This window comes from Microtus oregoni, unplaced genomic scaffold (genome assembly GCF_018167655.1).
Source record: "Microtus oregoni isolate MIOR12 unplaced genomic scaffold, Mior012 000032F_ref0000030, whole genome shotgun sequence".
Taxonomy (NCBI): Eukaryota; Metazoa; Chordata; class Mammalia; order Rodentia; family Cricetidae; genus Microtus; species Microtus oregoni.
Genome location: NW_024543091.1, coordinates 15929764 through 15946474, shown reverse-complemented (window position 1 = coordinate 15946474; position 16711 = coordinate 15929764). Strand labels below are relative to the sequence as shown.

At 43.4% G+C, this 16711-nt stretch overlaps 1 protein-coding gene across 1 annotated transcript in view; it reads right to left on the bottom strand.

Annotated features, from left to right (window-relative positions):
• Window positions 1-8515: 8515 nt before the first annotated feature.
• The window catches only part of Aqp9 (aquaporin 9), a 40671-nt gene continuing 32475 nt past the window's right edge, over window positions 8516-16711 (bottom strand). Inside the window, exons 7-8 of the mRNA XM_041679353.1 lie at window positions 13447-13664; window positions 8516-10835 (exon numbers count right to left, since the gene is read on the bottom strand). Coding sequence (XP_041535287.1) covers window positions 10661-10835; window positions 13447-13664 — 393 coding nt within the window. The 3' untranslated portion in view covers window positions 8516-10660. The remainder of the gene's footprint in view (window positions 10836-13446; window positions 13665-16711) is intronic.

The window sequence follows — 16711 nt, the reverse complement described above, 5'->3', positions numbered from 1 at the left end:
TAGTGTTTGGGTCAGCAAGAAAGCTCAGTGGGTAAAGGTGCTTCCTATCAAACCGGAGGACCCAAGTTCAATCCCCAGAACTCACGTGGTGGAAGGAGAAAGTAGACTTCTACAAACTGTGCTCTGACCTCCACACATGTGCTGTGGCACACACACTCATACAAGCAATGGATAACTGTTATAAGAAACTTAAATACAATCCCGTTTCCTAAAGTTATCCCCGTTCTATGTATACCTGCGCTTCAATCATTTTACAGTTAAGTAATGTTCCATTGTGTGGGGACATTAAATTGTATGAATCTATCAGTTGATGGGTATTTGGACTGCTTTTGGATTTTTGGGGGACTGTGAGCATACTATTTCTCAACTATCACACTACAATGCCAAGCATTGTATACACCATGTGTTTTTGGTACCATCGGTGTAAGTAAACATAAGACCAGAATTGCTAGGTATTGTTTTATTGAGTTGTTGAACTGTAACTGAAATCTCAACATTTCAGAATGACTATGCCTTGTTTTGCAGCCTGATATGCAGTCTTTCCTAAAGTTCTGTGTTCATTTGAAGAAAATGTGTATACTGCTGTCATTGGTTTGGAGTTCCCTAAAAGTTTGTTACCATTGTCTGCTTATCAAGTTCTCCAAGTTTTCCATTTCCTTGTTGATATTCTGTGCAATTGTTCTACCTTTTACCATAAGTGAGACGGTCTTTAGAGGTGTGGCCCCGGTAGGTCAGCCACGCCCCAGTGTAGGGTCCCACATCCATGGTAGAAGAAATTGAACTCAATGGGTTACAAATAACAAAAAATGCGGGATGAAGTTGGTAGCAGGGAGAAAGGAATGTTAAATACGAACAAAATACACTGTGTGCACGCGTGAAATTCTCAAAGAAAAATAGAAATGAAACATTTAAATCTTCAACTACTATATCTGAATATTTTTAATCTGACCTACAATTCTCTGATGTTTTTCTTCATGTATTTTGAGACTCTGTTTTTACATACATACATGTTCTTCATCTCATAGTTTTTTAAAGGCCTATTTATCTGACACAGACATGAACTTGTCAGTTTTCTTTGACACTGCTTTCAGCCTACCTGTAGCTTCCAGTTGACAGCATCTAACCTATAGAAAACACAGTATTGGTTGTATTTATCTATCTAGGATGTGGGATTTCCCTCTGTATGTTGTGAATACCATTGGTTAATAAAGAGTCTGCTTTGGGCCTATTGCAGTACAGAATAAGGCAAGATGGGAATTCCAAGCAGATAGAGGAGGAGAGAATAGGTGGAGTCAAAGAGAAGCCATGTAGCTGCTGCAGGAGACAGATGCTGGATGTCAGATGGAACCTTACCAATAGGCCACAACCACATGGCAATAACACAGATTACTATAAATGGGTTCATTTAAGATAAAAGAGCTAGCCAGTAAGAAGCATGAGCTAATGGGCCAAGCAGTGTTGAAATAATACAGTTTCTGTGTGATTATTTCAGGTCTGGGCCACCGGAAAACAAATGATCAGCCTCTGCCTAGATATCTATTATTCTATATATTTGAAACAGGGTCTTGCTAAGGTGTCCAAGATTATCTTGAACTTCGGATCTGCTTGCTTCTGCCTCCCAGCAGCTGAGATTATAGGTGTGAGACACCATATCCAGCAAGTCCTATTGTCTTGGATGAAAAATCAGTCACAATCATTTTGAAGATACTTTATATAATCTATTTCAAGTATACAGTTTGGTGGATTTTGACATGTGTGTACATCCATACAATCCCCAACCCAATCAGAGTATATAACATTTCCATTTTCTCAAACCCCATTACAAACTTTGCACCCTCCCATCTCTGATATTACATGACTAGTTGCTACGGTTTCTGTCACTTTGGGGTACTTTATTTTTCTTGAATTCTGTAAAAGTTGAATCATGGTGTACTTCTTATATCTGATTCATTTTTCTCACCACGTTTTAATATTTTTCACACTTGATATGAATAGCATCTAGACTCTGTCCAGGTTAGAGCTTTAGTGAATAAATATGCCATGAACATTTTTTTTACAATAATGCTTGTGTGTGTAGATAATATACTCCCTCTTGGATAAATACCTGGGAGTGAAATTCAAAGATTACAGAGTGGGCTTGTGTTTAACTTTATGACATAAAAAAACCACTTATACCATTGAAAAAGTTTACTAGCACTGAATTTCAAGCTGCTGTTGCTCTGGATCTTACCATTTGGAGTTGCTAATGTGTTTGGAGGAAGTTGTTTTAGTTCATGACACACAGACTCTTAGGATAAAACAACAGGATAGAGCACTAAGTTCAGTGTGAACTTCTTTGGTATGTATATCAAATGTATGCATATGCAAATAATACTTTAATGAGGTATCATATCCACAGTCTATCTTAAAAATCAATTTGTTAGATGTGGTATATATTCATTTATTATTTATTTATTTATTTATTTATTTATTTAAGATTTCTGCCTCCTCCCCGCCACCGCCTCCCATTTCCCTTCCCCTCCCCCAATCAAGTCCCCCTCCCTCGTCAGCCCAAAGAGCAATCAGGGTTCCCTTCCCTGTGGGAAGTCCAAGGACCACCCACCTCCATCCAGGTCTAGCAAGGTGAGCATCCAAACTGCCTAGGCTCCCACAAAGCCAGTATGTGCAGTAGGATCAAAACCCAGTGCCATTGTTCTTGAGTTCTCAGTAGTCCTCATTGTCTGCTATGTTCAGCGAGTCCGGTTTTATTCCATGCTTTTTCAGATCCAGGCTAGCTGGCCTTGGTGAGTTCCCGAGAGAACATCCCCATTGTCTCAGTGTGTGGGTGCACCCCTCGTGGTCCTGAGTTCCTTGCTCGTGCTCTCTCTCCTTCTGCTCCTGATTTGGACCTTGGGATTTCAGTCTGGTGCTCCAATGTGGGTCTCCTTTCATTGCCTGGTGAAGGTTAATATCCAGGAGGATGCCTATATGTTTTTCTTTGGGTTCAATAGCCAGAACCTGGAAACAACCTAGATGCCCTTCAATGGAAGAATGGATGAAGAAAGTATGGAATATATACATATTAGAGTACTACTCAGCAGTAAAAAAAAACAAGGACTTCTTGAATTTTGCATGCAAATGGATGGAAATAGAAAACACTATCCTGAATGAGGTAAGCCAGACCCAAAAAGAGGAACATGGGATGTACTCACTCATATTTGGCTTCTAGCCATAAATAAAGGGCATTGAGCCTATAATTCGTGATCCTAGAGAAGCTAAATAAGAAGGAGAACCCAAAGAAAAACATATATATATATATATTCATTTATAAGTGGATATTAGCCATAAAGTAAAGGAGAACTATGCTACAACCCACAAACAGAAGCTAAATAACAAGAAGGTCTCAAGGGGGGTGGTGGTTGTGTGTGAATCTCACTGTGAAGGGGAATTAAAATGGATACTGCCAGTGGATGGAGGGAGGGGGCTAAAGAGGATGAGGATGGGAACAGGAGGGATCAGGTATGGGGAGGATGGAGGGAGAGAGTACTAGGAGAAACAACTGGAATCTGGGGGTATCTTGGGATGAGCTAGAAACTTTGAGCAATGGAAACTCCCAAGTGTCTGTGAGGGTGACCCTAGCTAAAACTTCTAGCAATGGGGGATATGGAGCCTGAGCTGGACGTCCCTTGTAAGCAGGCAAGACTTCCGGTGCAGAGACTGGGACATCAACAGTCCAAGCAGGAGCTGTCCCTGACTCTGATGCTTGCTTTTGGGACACTTTCCTCCCACCAGTTCACCTCATCCAGCCTTAATAGAAGAGGAAGTATCTAGTTTCACTGAAACTTGATATACCATGGCTGGATGATATTCACAGGAGGGCCTGTCAGTATCTGAAGAGAAATAGAGAAGGAGGAGTGGGTGGGGTGGGTAGTGGGGGAGGGACTGGGAGAAGAAGAGAGGGGGATACTTTGGTTGGGATGTAAAAACAAAGAAATTTTTTTAAAAAATCAGTTTATCTTAACTACAATTAGTCTAGATATTTTGCTTCAAGTTTGTGGCTTTCCCATTTCTTTTCTTAAACTTTTAAAAAAGTTTCATGCATGTGGGTGTTTTACATACATATATGTGAATGTATGTATGTATGTGTGTATATATATATATATATATATACAAATATGCCCACCTCTAGTGTGTAGTGCCTGCCAAGACCAGAAGAGGGCGTTGGATCCCCTGGAACTGGAGTTACAGATAACTATGGCCTACAATATGGGTGCTGGGAATCTAATCTAGGTCCTCTTGCAAGAGCAACAAGTGTTGTTAACCACTGAGCCATCTGACACCCAATTATTTTCTTAATATTTTTTTTGGAGACAGAGTTTCTCTATTTAAAAGACATGGTTGTCCTGGAACTCATTCTGTAGACCAGGCTGGCCTTGAACTCACAGAGACCCACCTGCCTCTCCCTCCCTGAGTGCTGAAATTAAAGGTGTGCACCACCACCATCCAGCTTCTTAGTATTTTTTAATGGTTAAAAGTATTTTTAATGGTTAATGTAATAAAGTCCAACTATTCTATTTTTATAGTATTATGTAAGAACTCTGTCAGAACCGAAGCTGCACATGTACTTTGTTCTAGAAGCTTACAGACTGAACTTCTGTATTTAGGTCTATGATCCATGTTGAATTATATTTTGTGGACTTTGCTTCTGTGTGTTCCTTTTCTTGTGGCTGTTAATGACATTTGAAGAAAGCACTTCACTTCCTCCGGAAGGTGACATTAGTTCCCTTATTGACAATCAATTCCTACATGTGTGTCAGTCAAATTCTGATTCCCTTGTATTCATTAATCTATTTGTCTTATAGTGACAGCACCCTGTCTTGGTTATCATGGTTGTAAGGAACATCTAAAGATTAAATTAGACCATGTAAATCCTACAACGTTGTTCCTCTCTTTTCAAGTCTTTTGGAGAGTAGCTTCATGATACAGTCTCAGACTGTATTCTGCAGCCTAGGCTGACCTTGAACTCAAGGCCCTCCTGTGTTGGTCTCTGTAGTGTGTGACATTGGAGCTGCCTATATACATACACACAGCCATCACCTTTTAAAAATACCTGCTGCATATTTTACTGGTATTGTATTAACTCTCTAAATAATTTTTACAATTTCTAAACAAAATTTTGTTTTAATTTAAATAATTAGGTAAGTAAGAACTGGGTTAATTTCTTATCAATATTGAGTTCTGTCTTGATCGAAGCGCACCTCTGAGCAGGTTGTCAAACCTCAATCAGTCAAATAAACCAGGTGACCTTAGCAAACATTCACTCTTGGAGGTATTTTGAGGGGAGCTTCAAATTCTTACATGTTAGAAAAACAAGTGGGTGTGAAAATGTGAAATTATGATAGAATTAGGAGGCACTAAGATGGTAACAAGCTCCGGGGAGGATTTAAGGGTTCATAGCGTTTTCTACACCTCTAAGACATCATCCTCATTTGGAGGATAAAGAGGAGTTAGAGGCTCATACAGTGACTCCACAGCAGACTGTCTCTCTGGATGCTGCCTGCACTCTTAGGCATCAGCCCGACAGCTCCCAGATGTGAGCACTCAGAGCCCCTCACGGTTGTATTTGAAGATCACTAACCCAGCCCTTGGCTTTGTTCTGAGGACAGGTTCTGGGGTGGGTAAAGTATGGTCCTGGCTCCTCCAGAGCCACAGAAATGACTTTTGGTTTTGACAATATAAATCAGTTTTATTCTCAGAATAGTACCAGAATCAGTCAATTGGGGGTTATCAGAATCTCTGATTTCCTTTACCCAAGGTTTTGGACTGGAAGCAGGGTGCTATTTCTGTACTGCGTTTTATTTTCAAAGCTCTGAAGTCCTAGGAATAAATGAATAAATGATTATCAAGTAGCGACTTCTGCAACAAACTGCAGTGAACTGGGGATTTCTAGATTTTCACCATAATCAGTGTCTCACAAAGGGATAAATTCATGGCACGTTTCAGCCTTTATTTATTTATTTATTTATTTTATTTTTGTTTTTCGAGACAAGATTTCTCTGTAGCTTTGGAGGCTGCCCTGGAACCAGCTCTTGTAGACCAGGCTGACCTTGAACTCATTGTCCCCCTGGGTGTGCGCCACCACCGCCCAGCTCACATTTCAGCATTTAAAGTTAAAACATTTTATGGAGTATAGATTTCTTCATATAACAGTAAGTATTAAAGACAGTAAGTATTAAAGAGCTGGATAGAGAGAAAGGTTAGTGGCTAAGACCACAGTTTGGTGCTCAGCATCCACGGCAGGTGGCTCACAATTGCCTGTAACTCCAACCCCAGTGATCTGACGATTTCTGCTGGGCTCCATGAGTACTGGCACACAGATACAAAGACAGACAGACAGACAGACAGACACAACTAGTGCGGTTGATACTGTCAATTTGACAGGGCCTAGAATTTCTTAGGAGACAAATCCCCAGCCACAACTGTGAGGCAGTGTCAAGCGAGGTTGAGCTAGAAAGACCCACCCTGAACGTGAGTGGCGTCATTCCATGAACATGAGGCTCAAACAGAAAAGGAGATAACAGGCTCATCACCAGCATTCCTCACTGAGACTAGCTCCCTTACGCCCCTGAAGCTGTGCCTTCCTTACCACAAAGGACTGCATTCCCTCAAACTGTGAACCAAAATATACCCTTCAAGCTTTTGTCAGGTGTTTCATCATAGCAACACAAAGTGACTAATACAAACACATTACAGGCTCCCTTTTGAGCTGACTTTTTGCTGTTGTCTACACACTCATTTCCTGCTGGGACCGTGATAGTGAGGCCCTGCCATGCCGTGAGTGACTAAGGGCCTGGACTCCGAAGTGCTGATGTGGCCTCTTGCTTCCTCCCTAGTCTAGCACCCCCTAGTGTTCCCAGCCCGATTGAATGGCCATCTCTCTCAGTGCTCCACATTCTGGTGGCTGAAGAGGTTGAGGAGGTTGGGGAGGTTGAGCTCCCAGGACTCTTTCTTAGATTTGTGTGTGTGTGTTCATGCAGATGCCTGTGGTGGCCAGAAGAGGGTGTTGGTTTCCTCTGAAGCTTTACGTGATGAAAACAACTTCTGGCCTCCATAAAAACAGCAGGCACTCTTGACCACTCCAGGGCCTCCCCCACCCCCCCACGATGTTTTTTGTTTGTTTTTTAGGATACAACAAAATGTTTTAATTTTCCAAAATCATAAGGAGATAAAGAGCATAATGTCATCAGCAGTCTTCACCATTTATTTTGCTTCATGTGTGTGTGGGGGGTGGTTGAAACTCATTAAGGCAAAACAAAACGTAGCCCTTGAGGGATTCAGATTGCACAACCACTTGTTGCTGGGTGGACTCTCTCGACAACTGGAGTTTATTCATGCTCACTTGGTTGTGCCCTCTACCACAGCAGAGACGTCTTCTCCATCATAAGAGCCACTCTGCTCATAATAGAAGAGGTTGGACCTCAGTTGTTTGGTTGTCTATCTATCTGCAACTATTGGCTATCTTTTATTTTTATGTGGACCTCGAGGGTCCACACAGTAACTCTGACTAGGGCTATCCTAACTTATGCCCGTGGACTGTAATTGGTCAACTCGTTACCCCAGAGAATTTAAATTCTCAGTTTGAGAACTGACATCCCACATCTCATTGTGATGTTTTCGAGGTGGGGAGAAGGAAAATTCTGGAATTAATACAGCCAGGTTATGTTCTTGAAACATTCATTATGAGGTTTTGTCAATGGCTTTTAAGCTGTGATGCAGTGTTCTGAAGATGCCCCGTCTCCCTGATGGAGGTATTCTTGGGACAAAGATCCTTAACCCCTGTTCACTTCATTTGTGGACACTGCACAAGATTTTATTTGAACAATCATTTTTATGACTAAACAAAGCTTATAAACCATCCTCTGTCATCAGAAATTCCAGTTCTTTCCCCATGATGATTTTGCTGAGTGCTGATATACCTTATGTGACAAGATGTGTGTGTGTGAGCAACTTAAATTATAATTTATACCTTAAGGATTAAATCAAAGCATATTTTTAGCTTCACTTATCCCGTCCAACAACTAAATAATTGCTGAGCTATTTGTTGGGTAGAACCATGCTCTGAAACCTCAACTGGTTGGGGAAATCACAGAAAATTCTGGTTTTGATGTTAAGATAAATGTTCCTAGGAACCTTTTCAACTGACAAGGGGGCAGGAAGGAATGTTGCAACTAGAATTCCTATAGGAGATCTTTTCAAAGGAGGGACTTGGCTCTGCTGGCAACTGCTGGCAGAGACCCAGTAACTTCACAGACAGTCTCTTGGTGAAGAATCCAACAGAGACATTGCTCATGGTAGACCTGGGACGGGAGTGGATCTGAGCATGGAACAAGGGAGACTTTTCTTTTCTTTCTTTTTTCTTTTTCTTTTCTTTCCTCCTCCTCCTCCTCCTCCTCCTCCTCCTCCTCCTCCTCCTCCGTCTGTCTCTCTCTCTCTCTCTCTCTCTCTCTCTCTCTCTCTCTCTCTCTCTTTCCTATGTTTCTCTGTGTAATAGTCCTAGCTGTCCTGGAACTAGCTCTTGTAGACCAGGCTGGCTTCCAACTTGTTGAGATCCGCCTGCCTCTGTCTCCTGAATGCTGGAATTAAAGGCATGCGTCACAAACACCCAGCCAAGGAAGCTTTTTTTATGAAGATATCCTTCCTAAGGTGGACTTCTGACACTGCACACTTCCTCCTTATAATCCTGATCATTGATCATCCAGCGGTATTTAATGAGGACCTGCATGGATGATCTATTGCACAATCTACCCTGCAAAATCTTAAATTTTGGATTGCTTCCTGCTCTAAGAATTAAAATCTACCGTGAGAGTCTGTTCTGGCTCGTTCTCTGCTCCCCATAGAACCTGAATCCAGGGCTCAGGACCACAGTATCTTGATTCTCTCCTCACCTTTGAGAAACTACAGGGTCTCTCATCCTGGGCATAACCGACGTGAGTTTGATACCGCCTTGCGGTGGCAGCATCTCTAACCATTAACTCTTTCCCCTAGTCCTAGATGTCACAACGTCAATGTCTCCAGATGTTTCCAGATGTTCAGAGTATGGAGAGAAGAAAGCAAAATTGCCACTATTGAGAACTATGTTGTCATCCACCAGGAACCGAAGGCACTGAGAACACCACCAGCAAGTCCATCTTGACAACTATATATGGCTTTCACGGAAAAATTAGGCCCATAGAATTCAATTCAGTCTATGTTTCCAGTCCTTGATGAAAGCTTGAATCACCTGAGTTATTTACAAAGGACTAACTGGGAATTAATATTTTCTAAAATCCCCACAGGAACTTAAATTCCTAGACAGTTTTTGACCAACTCTGAACTAAGGATGCTTGGTAGCTATCAAATGGAAAAAAGATCCTAAACACAATAATATCCCCCTACATGTATTTAATACTCTTTCCTTCATCAACGCTTCAGTGACAGTGGGAATACCAAATAATGTAGGATCTGGAGATCTCACACCCTAAGATCTGAAAGTAGTATTTCTACAAAACACACATGTTCTGAAAGCTGCTGATGCCCCCTTCCACAGAACCCTGAGGGGAATGTCTAACACCCTCAGTCAGTTAGAAAGCTCCTGGAAGGCATAAGACACCCTGCAAAACTAAGGGCAACTTGCTTAATTCACGTGAGATTTTCATTTGAAAAATGGCTGCTTTGGTTATTTCCCTCCAACGATGGCTGTTGGGGTCAAATGTGATGACGCTTAGGAAAGCATTTAGTGAGAGGTAAAGCCTGTCCCTCATGCTTTTGTCCCAGGGACTCTTTCTACCCTCAACCTCAGTCTGCCTGGTCAGCTTCCACTAGCTTCTAGTTTGGGCTTCTGGGGACATGGATGTGCAGCCACAGACTACTCAAGAGGTCTGTCCTCAACTGAGCCATTAGGGAAACACATTTGTGCTGAAAAAGACAGAGCGATGTATTTTTCATGACCAAGGTTAAAATCATATTTCAGGTTATTATATACTTAAGGACCTAGAAATTAATTGATACCATCTAAAATGCAGGGAAGTGCAAGAGATTAATCTGGTAAATGGTTTCCATAAAAAAAAAAGCCATTCAGTTTCCCAAATTTATCTTGTGTCCTGAGGTTTTTAAATGTCACAGAGTTCTTCCCAGCTGTCTTCTGCTGTTTTCTAGAGCCCTAGGTTGGGAGAATATCAGTGCTCAGCTTGGTGGAGTGTTAACTCTTCCCTTCCATTTCATAGGTGTTGAGCGCAGTCACTGTTGGGCCTTGCAGTTTCAGAATGCTGTGTTTGTAGATTGTGAAGGCAGAGCCTTTGGTGACACTGTTTCACATAGGGCAGTAAATGTCTCTGAGGCCATCCTACCAAGTCCATGGTCAAGTTTCTAAATGCTTAGCAATTACTAAGGCCTTCCATCAAAGATACAATGAACCAGGCTGGAGAGAAAGCGGCCCCAGGGGGACTGCCAGTGATATTCTGGGGAGGGGTGACTGGTGGAGTTTTTCATTACTGCCTCTGCAATGGTTTGTCCCAAATGGCTAGAGAAAAGTGGGTCGATTTCCCCCACCCCACCTTCAATTCTCACCAAAGCATACCACATGGATACCATCTTTTCTGAAGCGAGACCCAAATAAATAGTAAATCTAGACCCGGTCACACCACTACATGCTGTCGCTGAGTTCGTATTTCTCTAGCTTGCTCCCAGATAGCTCTGCCTTCACTTCCAAGTTGGGGTCTGAGTGATGGAGCTGGATAAGAAGAATGTAGAAGAGGCCTCCTAAGAAAGCGCCAACCATCGGGCCCACAACAGGAATCCACCAGAAGTTGTTCCCAGCTCTGAAAGCAAACAGGAAGTCAGTGAGATACTTCTTGGCCACCCTGCTATCTTTAGCCTTGTTATTCACAAGTGACTCTTTCTGTCCATACCTACCTTGTATAAGCACATTCACTAGAGCACAGGGATATTAGGAACCCAGTCCAGTGTCCTAATGACCCCACTGAATGATTGCACCCTATTTATTTTCCTTTTAGAAAACATGGTACTTGGGCAAGTGAGATGGTTCAGTGGGTAAAAATGCTTGCGGCCCAGCCTAATGCCCTGGGTTGGATCCCCAGGACTGACGTGTTGGAAGGAGAGAGAATTCTTACAAGCTGTCTTATGGCCTCCATGTGTACATGGTGGTGTGTGTCTACCACTCATCCCATACACCCCCATTAAAATGTAAAAATAAAAAATATACGGCTCCGTGAATCCGTGGCCCAAACTGAGGGCCTCTAGAGAGGCTATTCAGTAATTGTCTTTCCTATATTGTCAAACAGTGAAGCTTGGGGGCTGTGAGTGAAACCAACACAAGAGGTGCTCAAAATGTGGCTAGATTCCGGGACTCCCAGTTAGTGCTGGCAAACTCCTAGAGATGAAAGAAAGTCTAAGGCAGTGTGTGAGCTATCTGCTAAATGGTCTGCCGAATATCATCAGAACCAGTGCTTATTTCTGGGGGCCCAGCCCACACATGCACTTAGCAGGGCTTCATCCTGCAAGGCTCTTGTACCACCATTCCCCTTTCCTCTGCAAAAACACCCAGGCTCTGTCCACTCCAGGAAAGGCACGGTCTAGGAGACAGTAGGTCACTTTGTGAGTTGGTTTGTTTGTTTATTTATTTATTTATTTTTATTTATTTTGGATTTTTGAGACAGGGTTTCTCTGTAGTTTTTTTTTTTTTTTTTTTTTTTTGTGCCTGTCCTGGAACTAGCTCTTGTAGACCAGGCTGGCCTGGGCTACACATTTTGCCAGGTGGTGGTGGCACACGCCTTTAATCCCAGCACTCGGAAGGCAGAGGCAGGTTTGTTTATTTATTAAGTGGCTTCATAGGAACGGCTTCTAGGACTGCTTAGGCAAAGCGAAGCACAAAATATAACCTTTAAAGATGTAGACAGTTGAGGAAAACTATTTCTAAAAAATGACAAATGTTCAGAATGATCCAGGGAAAGCAGGCGACCAGGAGGATAGACAGGTGCCTGCGAGGATTTTCCTGTACTCTGACTAGATTCTGGCCTTCTCTTGTGAACTAACAGGAAAAGGTTTGGAGAGCATTGCAGCAGGGAAAGCCTTTGTTCAGCATGCATGCACAAGGCTTTGAGTTTCATCCCCCAAAGCCATAAGAAACTCAAAACCTTCCTGCCTGGCATAATGGAGAGCATGTTGATTCTAGAAGAATCCAAGCCTACTCTTTGCATGATCATGCTTGACAGCCACAGACTGATCCTTGTGGCCTTTTGTTTAGAGCATATTTTGTCTGAGATAGAGTCTAACTCTGCAGTCCAGAGTGGCCTGGCACTCACGATGTAGCCCAGGCTTCCCTTAAACGTTCATGAACCCACCTGCCTCGTCCTCCTTAGTGCTGGGGTTACAGCCTTCACACCTGTCTTGTGTACAGCAGATTTGGATCAGAGAGGACAAAAGCAGAAAACAAGAGCTCTGTTCTGGACTCCGGAAGACCTGGCCTCAAGCCTGGGGCAGTCTGGAATGTCTCTGAGGAGGTATTCCCCCTCTGAGCTTCAGTTCCTTCATTCACAGGGAGGGTGCAAGGAGGGACACAGTTGATGGGAGAGAACTGAGACTCAGCACGGCCACCACCAGATGTCACTCTTACTTCGTGCAAGAGGTTGCTCAACCTGCCCTCTCAGCGTCCTTTCCCCCACCCTCAAAAAACGAATGCACCCTGTTGCAAGAGGCCAGCAAAGGTGGTTGCTTTCTTCTCTGGTTTAAAAACCTTCCTGGAAGCCTTGGCTAGAGGTAAGGTGCTATCCCTGTAGCAGCTATAATAGTTGTTCCACGGTTCCCTTTTTGGAGCATCTCACTGTAACGGTCTGGACCCTGTCTGCTTTATTTGAAGCTGGACACATTCATTGTGCCGGAAACAGAAGTCCTGAGAGGAGGTGCCCGGATGTGACTACTTGCAGGGTCCTGGCTCAGTGCACACACAGGGCAACCATCATTTACTCTGTGTTCCTAGGACTGCCACAGGAATGTGTGGGTCTTTCGGCATGGATTCTATCCTCCTACTCTCCCCCTTTTCAACTCATCTTATATGCTAGATTAATTTTGATAAATTGGCCTTCTAAACAGTCTTTTGCCCCAAATCCTAGTGTGTGGACTGATTCAGAAAAGTCCTTCCCTATCACAGTGACTTCTGCATATCTAATGTCCAATAAAGTGTTCTTGGGAGGATGAAGGACTCGGGCGTCCCTTGGCAGCGTCATATTTCAGTTCTAGTCTAGATTTGGTCACCAAGTCCATCTGTAGACAAGTTATATAACAAAAATGGTTCATGTTTAACCAGAGTGTCCATAGCGTCTACTCTCTGGTCCACATGCTTCCGCATCTCTGAGTCAAGGCTCAGTACTCTCTGTTGAAGGACACCAGGCACAGGACACCATTGGTACTTACGTGAAGACCTCAAATCCCCATCCTGCCAGAGCAGTGAAGAGCCTGGGGCTCAGGTCTCGAGCTGGGTTCATGGCACAGCCAGTGTTGAGGCTCAGAGAACAAGAAAGGCTAATGATCAGGAGGCCAATGACAAGGGGCTCCAGGCCTCTGGGGACCCCCATGTTTCTGGAGTCAAAAATGCCAAAGACAATCAGAAGGAGCAACATGGTAGACAGCACCTGGAGAGGGAGAAAATTTCCCAGAGTTCAGTCTGTTCTGTCCACCTGCTCACCCAAAGTTACCAACCTGTAACTTGGTTCAGTTCTTAGCACCCGCACAGCCACCTGTAACCTCAGTTCCAGGGAATCTGAAGCCCTCATCTGACCTCCACAGGCACTGCAAGTACGTGGCACACACACACACACACACACACACACACACACACACACATATATATATATATATAAAGGCAAAACTCATCCACCTAAAATAAACAAATCTTAAAAAAAATGAAATAGTGACAGCTACCATCGTGGACAAGCGTGTGGCTCTTCCACAGACATGCTAGAAGCAGATGCTGATGGAGGCACCCATGGCAGACTGGGTGCCTGCTGAAGGTCACACAGCAGATGCTGAAGGAGGCACCCATGGCAGACTGGGTGCCTGCTGAAGGTCACACAGCAGATGCTGATGGAGGCACCCATGGCAGACTGGGTGCCTGCTGAAGGTCACACAGCTGGTCCAGTCCAGAGAAGACTGGTCCTCAACTACCACACTGTCTGCTAAGCTGCTCGTCAGTGATGCTGGGGGACAACTGGCAAGATCAGAGAGTGAAGGAGGGTTGGCTTAGATTGGATGTAAAGAGAGCAAGCAAGAAAGCAATAGGTGAACACGCAAAGGGAGTGGACGGAAATTTCTTATCAGGAAACTCAGGCTGATGAAATGAGTGGGAAAATCTGCTTTGTAACAAAAGAAACGCAAACAGTGGCAAGGTTAGAGAAAAACCACTCTCCCGGCGATTTCTAGTGCATCTCAATACACTCCATGCTCTTGAGAGGAAATCCTGCAATAACTTATCAATATGCATCTAAAAACCAAAGTTCATGCATGCAATGCAATAGGTCAAACTCATACCATAGACATAATGAAACTGTGGGAAAATAGCTTAAAATATATACTTTTACTTAAGCATGGTTTGTTGTGGTGGAAACTGGAAGCCATTGAAGCAAACATCAATAACAGAAGAGGGAGATGCTTTACAGGATGTCTATTCCATAACTTACTATAGAGATGCTAAGAGCTGTAAACAGCACCAGTGGGGTGACTCAGTAGATAACGGCCTTTGGTGCCAAACTCGATGACCTAAGCTCAGTCTCCTGAGTCCATGTGGTTGAAGAGAGAGCCAACACTCAGAAGTGGAGTCCTGGCTTCCACATGTGTGCTATGGCATGCACATGTACACATCCACACTAAGTACACGTAAAACTATATATGGTAACATTTTAAACTGCTTATAACATTGAGAGATTAAATATTATACATTCACTTTTGAAAAAATACACATAAAAACGAAAACATTAACAGGCACTCTCAAGAGGTGGGATTTTTCTGCTCTCTCCAAATTCTAAACTTATAAGCCATCGTTTTGTTTCGCAACCTAGATGACAGCTGTGAGTGACTGTACACATACTCTCTGTCACCCGAAGTGTAGCTTTCCAGCGTGCACAGCATGTCCACCTCACGCAGGCCCCATCCCGTGCTTCATCTCGCTGAGAAGTTGTAATGATCCCCATGGCGTAAACCCTGCTATTCTCCTTACAGATGAGGGCACTTAGGTAGACGGAGGTTGAGGCATGTGCTTGAGGGTGAGTAGAAGAGGCAGGTTGGGAGCAAAGCAGGTGAATTTATGGTTTAATTCCTTCAGTGTTTCACCAACTTTTCAAAAATACTCATAGTCAAAAGAATTTGGGGAGACATCTTCTCCAGAGAGCTCTGGTGCCTGCGCAACCCTTCGTGACCATCTCTGGCAGAGTGGAACCCTGGGCTGGCCTAGTGCTTTTACTTGATCTCTTATCTCTGCCCTTGTAACCTTGAATGAACCACTTGTTTACTTATCAGTTGAACCTCTGACCCTGATGTTTGGAGCAAGAACGGGTTGGAACCACAGGTGTCTAACAAATACACATTAGCTAGCTGAACTAATTGGGGAAAACGCTTGAATACCCATCCCCAAAGTCTATTCCAAGGTACCCCAGTTGCCTTGTTTGCTCGGCAGATAAATGGCTAATTGCTCTGGGGTTTTGCATGTTGAACAGTTCCCATCATCCAGAGGCATCCAGATGGGGCTGCAGCAATAGACTCCTAGTGCTTTGAAGCCAGAAAGATTAATTTTGTCCATCTCATCCTCTGTACTGTAGCTAATATCAGAGATATAAGGACCCTGAACCTGGACCACATCATGCCTCCAGCAACGTATTCTTTACCTTGTCTCTCCTCATACTATTTGCACACTGCTAAACAACCCTCTTGCGACTCCCTTCTCTTCAGAGAGCTCCACTTTCCCCCACTTGTTAAACTTCTGTTTCCAATCAGCTCATCTACTATCAGAGATGGAAAGACCCTGAGAGGTAATGTGTCCCAAGCTGCCCACCATCCAGAGTTTATCATTCCCACACTTCCTATAGCCTACTATTTAAAGGCCACCTGACTGGCCTCCAATGACTACTCCCAGCAACTGCTGTTCTCGGGAGACAAGGCCTTTATTTTGTACAAGCCAAATTTCCTGAAGCCTTCTTTTTATGGGGAAAATGGCATAATTATAATTTCACTAATGTACAGACTCGGCCATTCATCGAAACATATTCTTTAAAATTTTTTTTTGTGATTTGTTTATTCTTGTTTTATGTGCATTGGATATTTTGGGGGCATGTACAGTTATATAAGGGTGTCAGATCCTCTAGAACTGAAGTTACAGACAGTTGTGAATTGCCATAATACATATTTTTTGGCACTCAGTGATGGAAAGCCTGCCTTCCATGTCCAATGCCCCAGGTTCAATCCGGAGTGCTACAAACAAAAAAATTGTTTTATGCTTCCCAGGTGATGGACTCTGTCAAGAGGAAGCTGAATATCTCCTTCTAGCCTCCATCTCCCAAAGGACGGGGAGGTGTGTGCCACCACAACCAGCAGAAGTTACTTCAAATATCAATCTAGTTGAGATGCTTATCTCCCTTGAGAGTCAGATAAACCTCAGCCTCATGGAGAGGTAGGGCAGATTCATGCCACC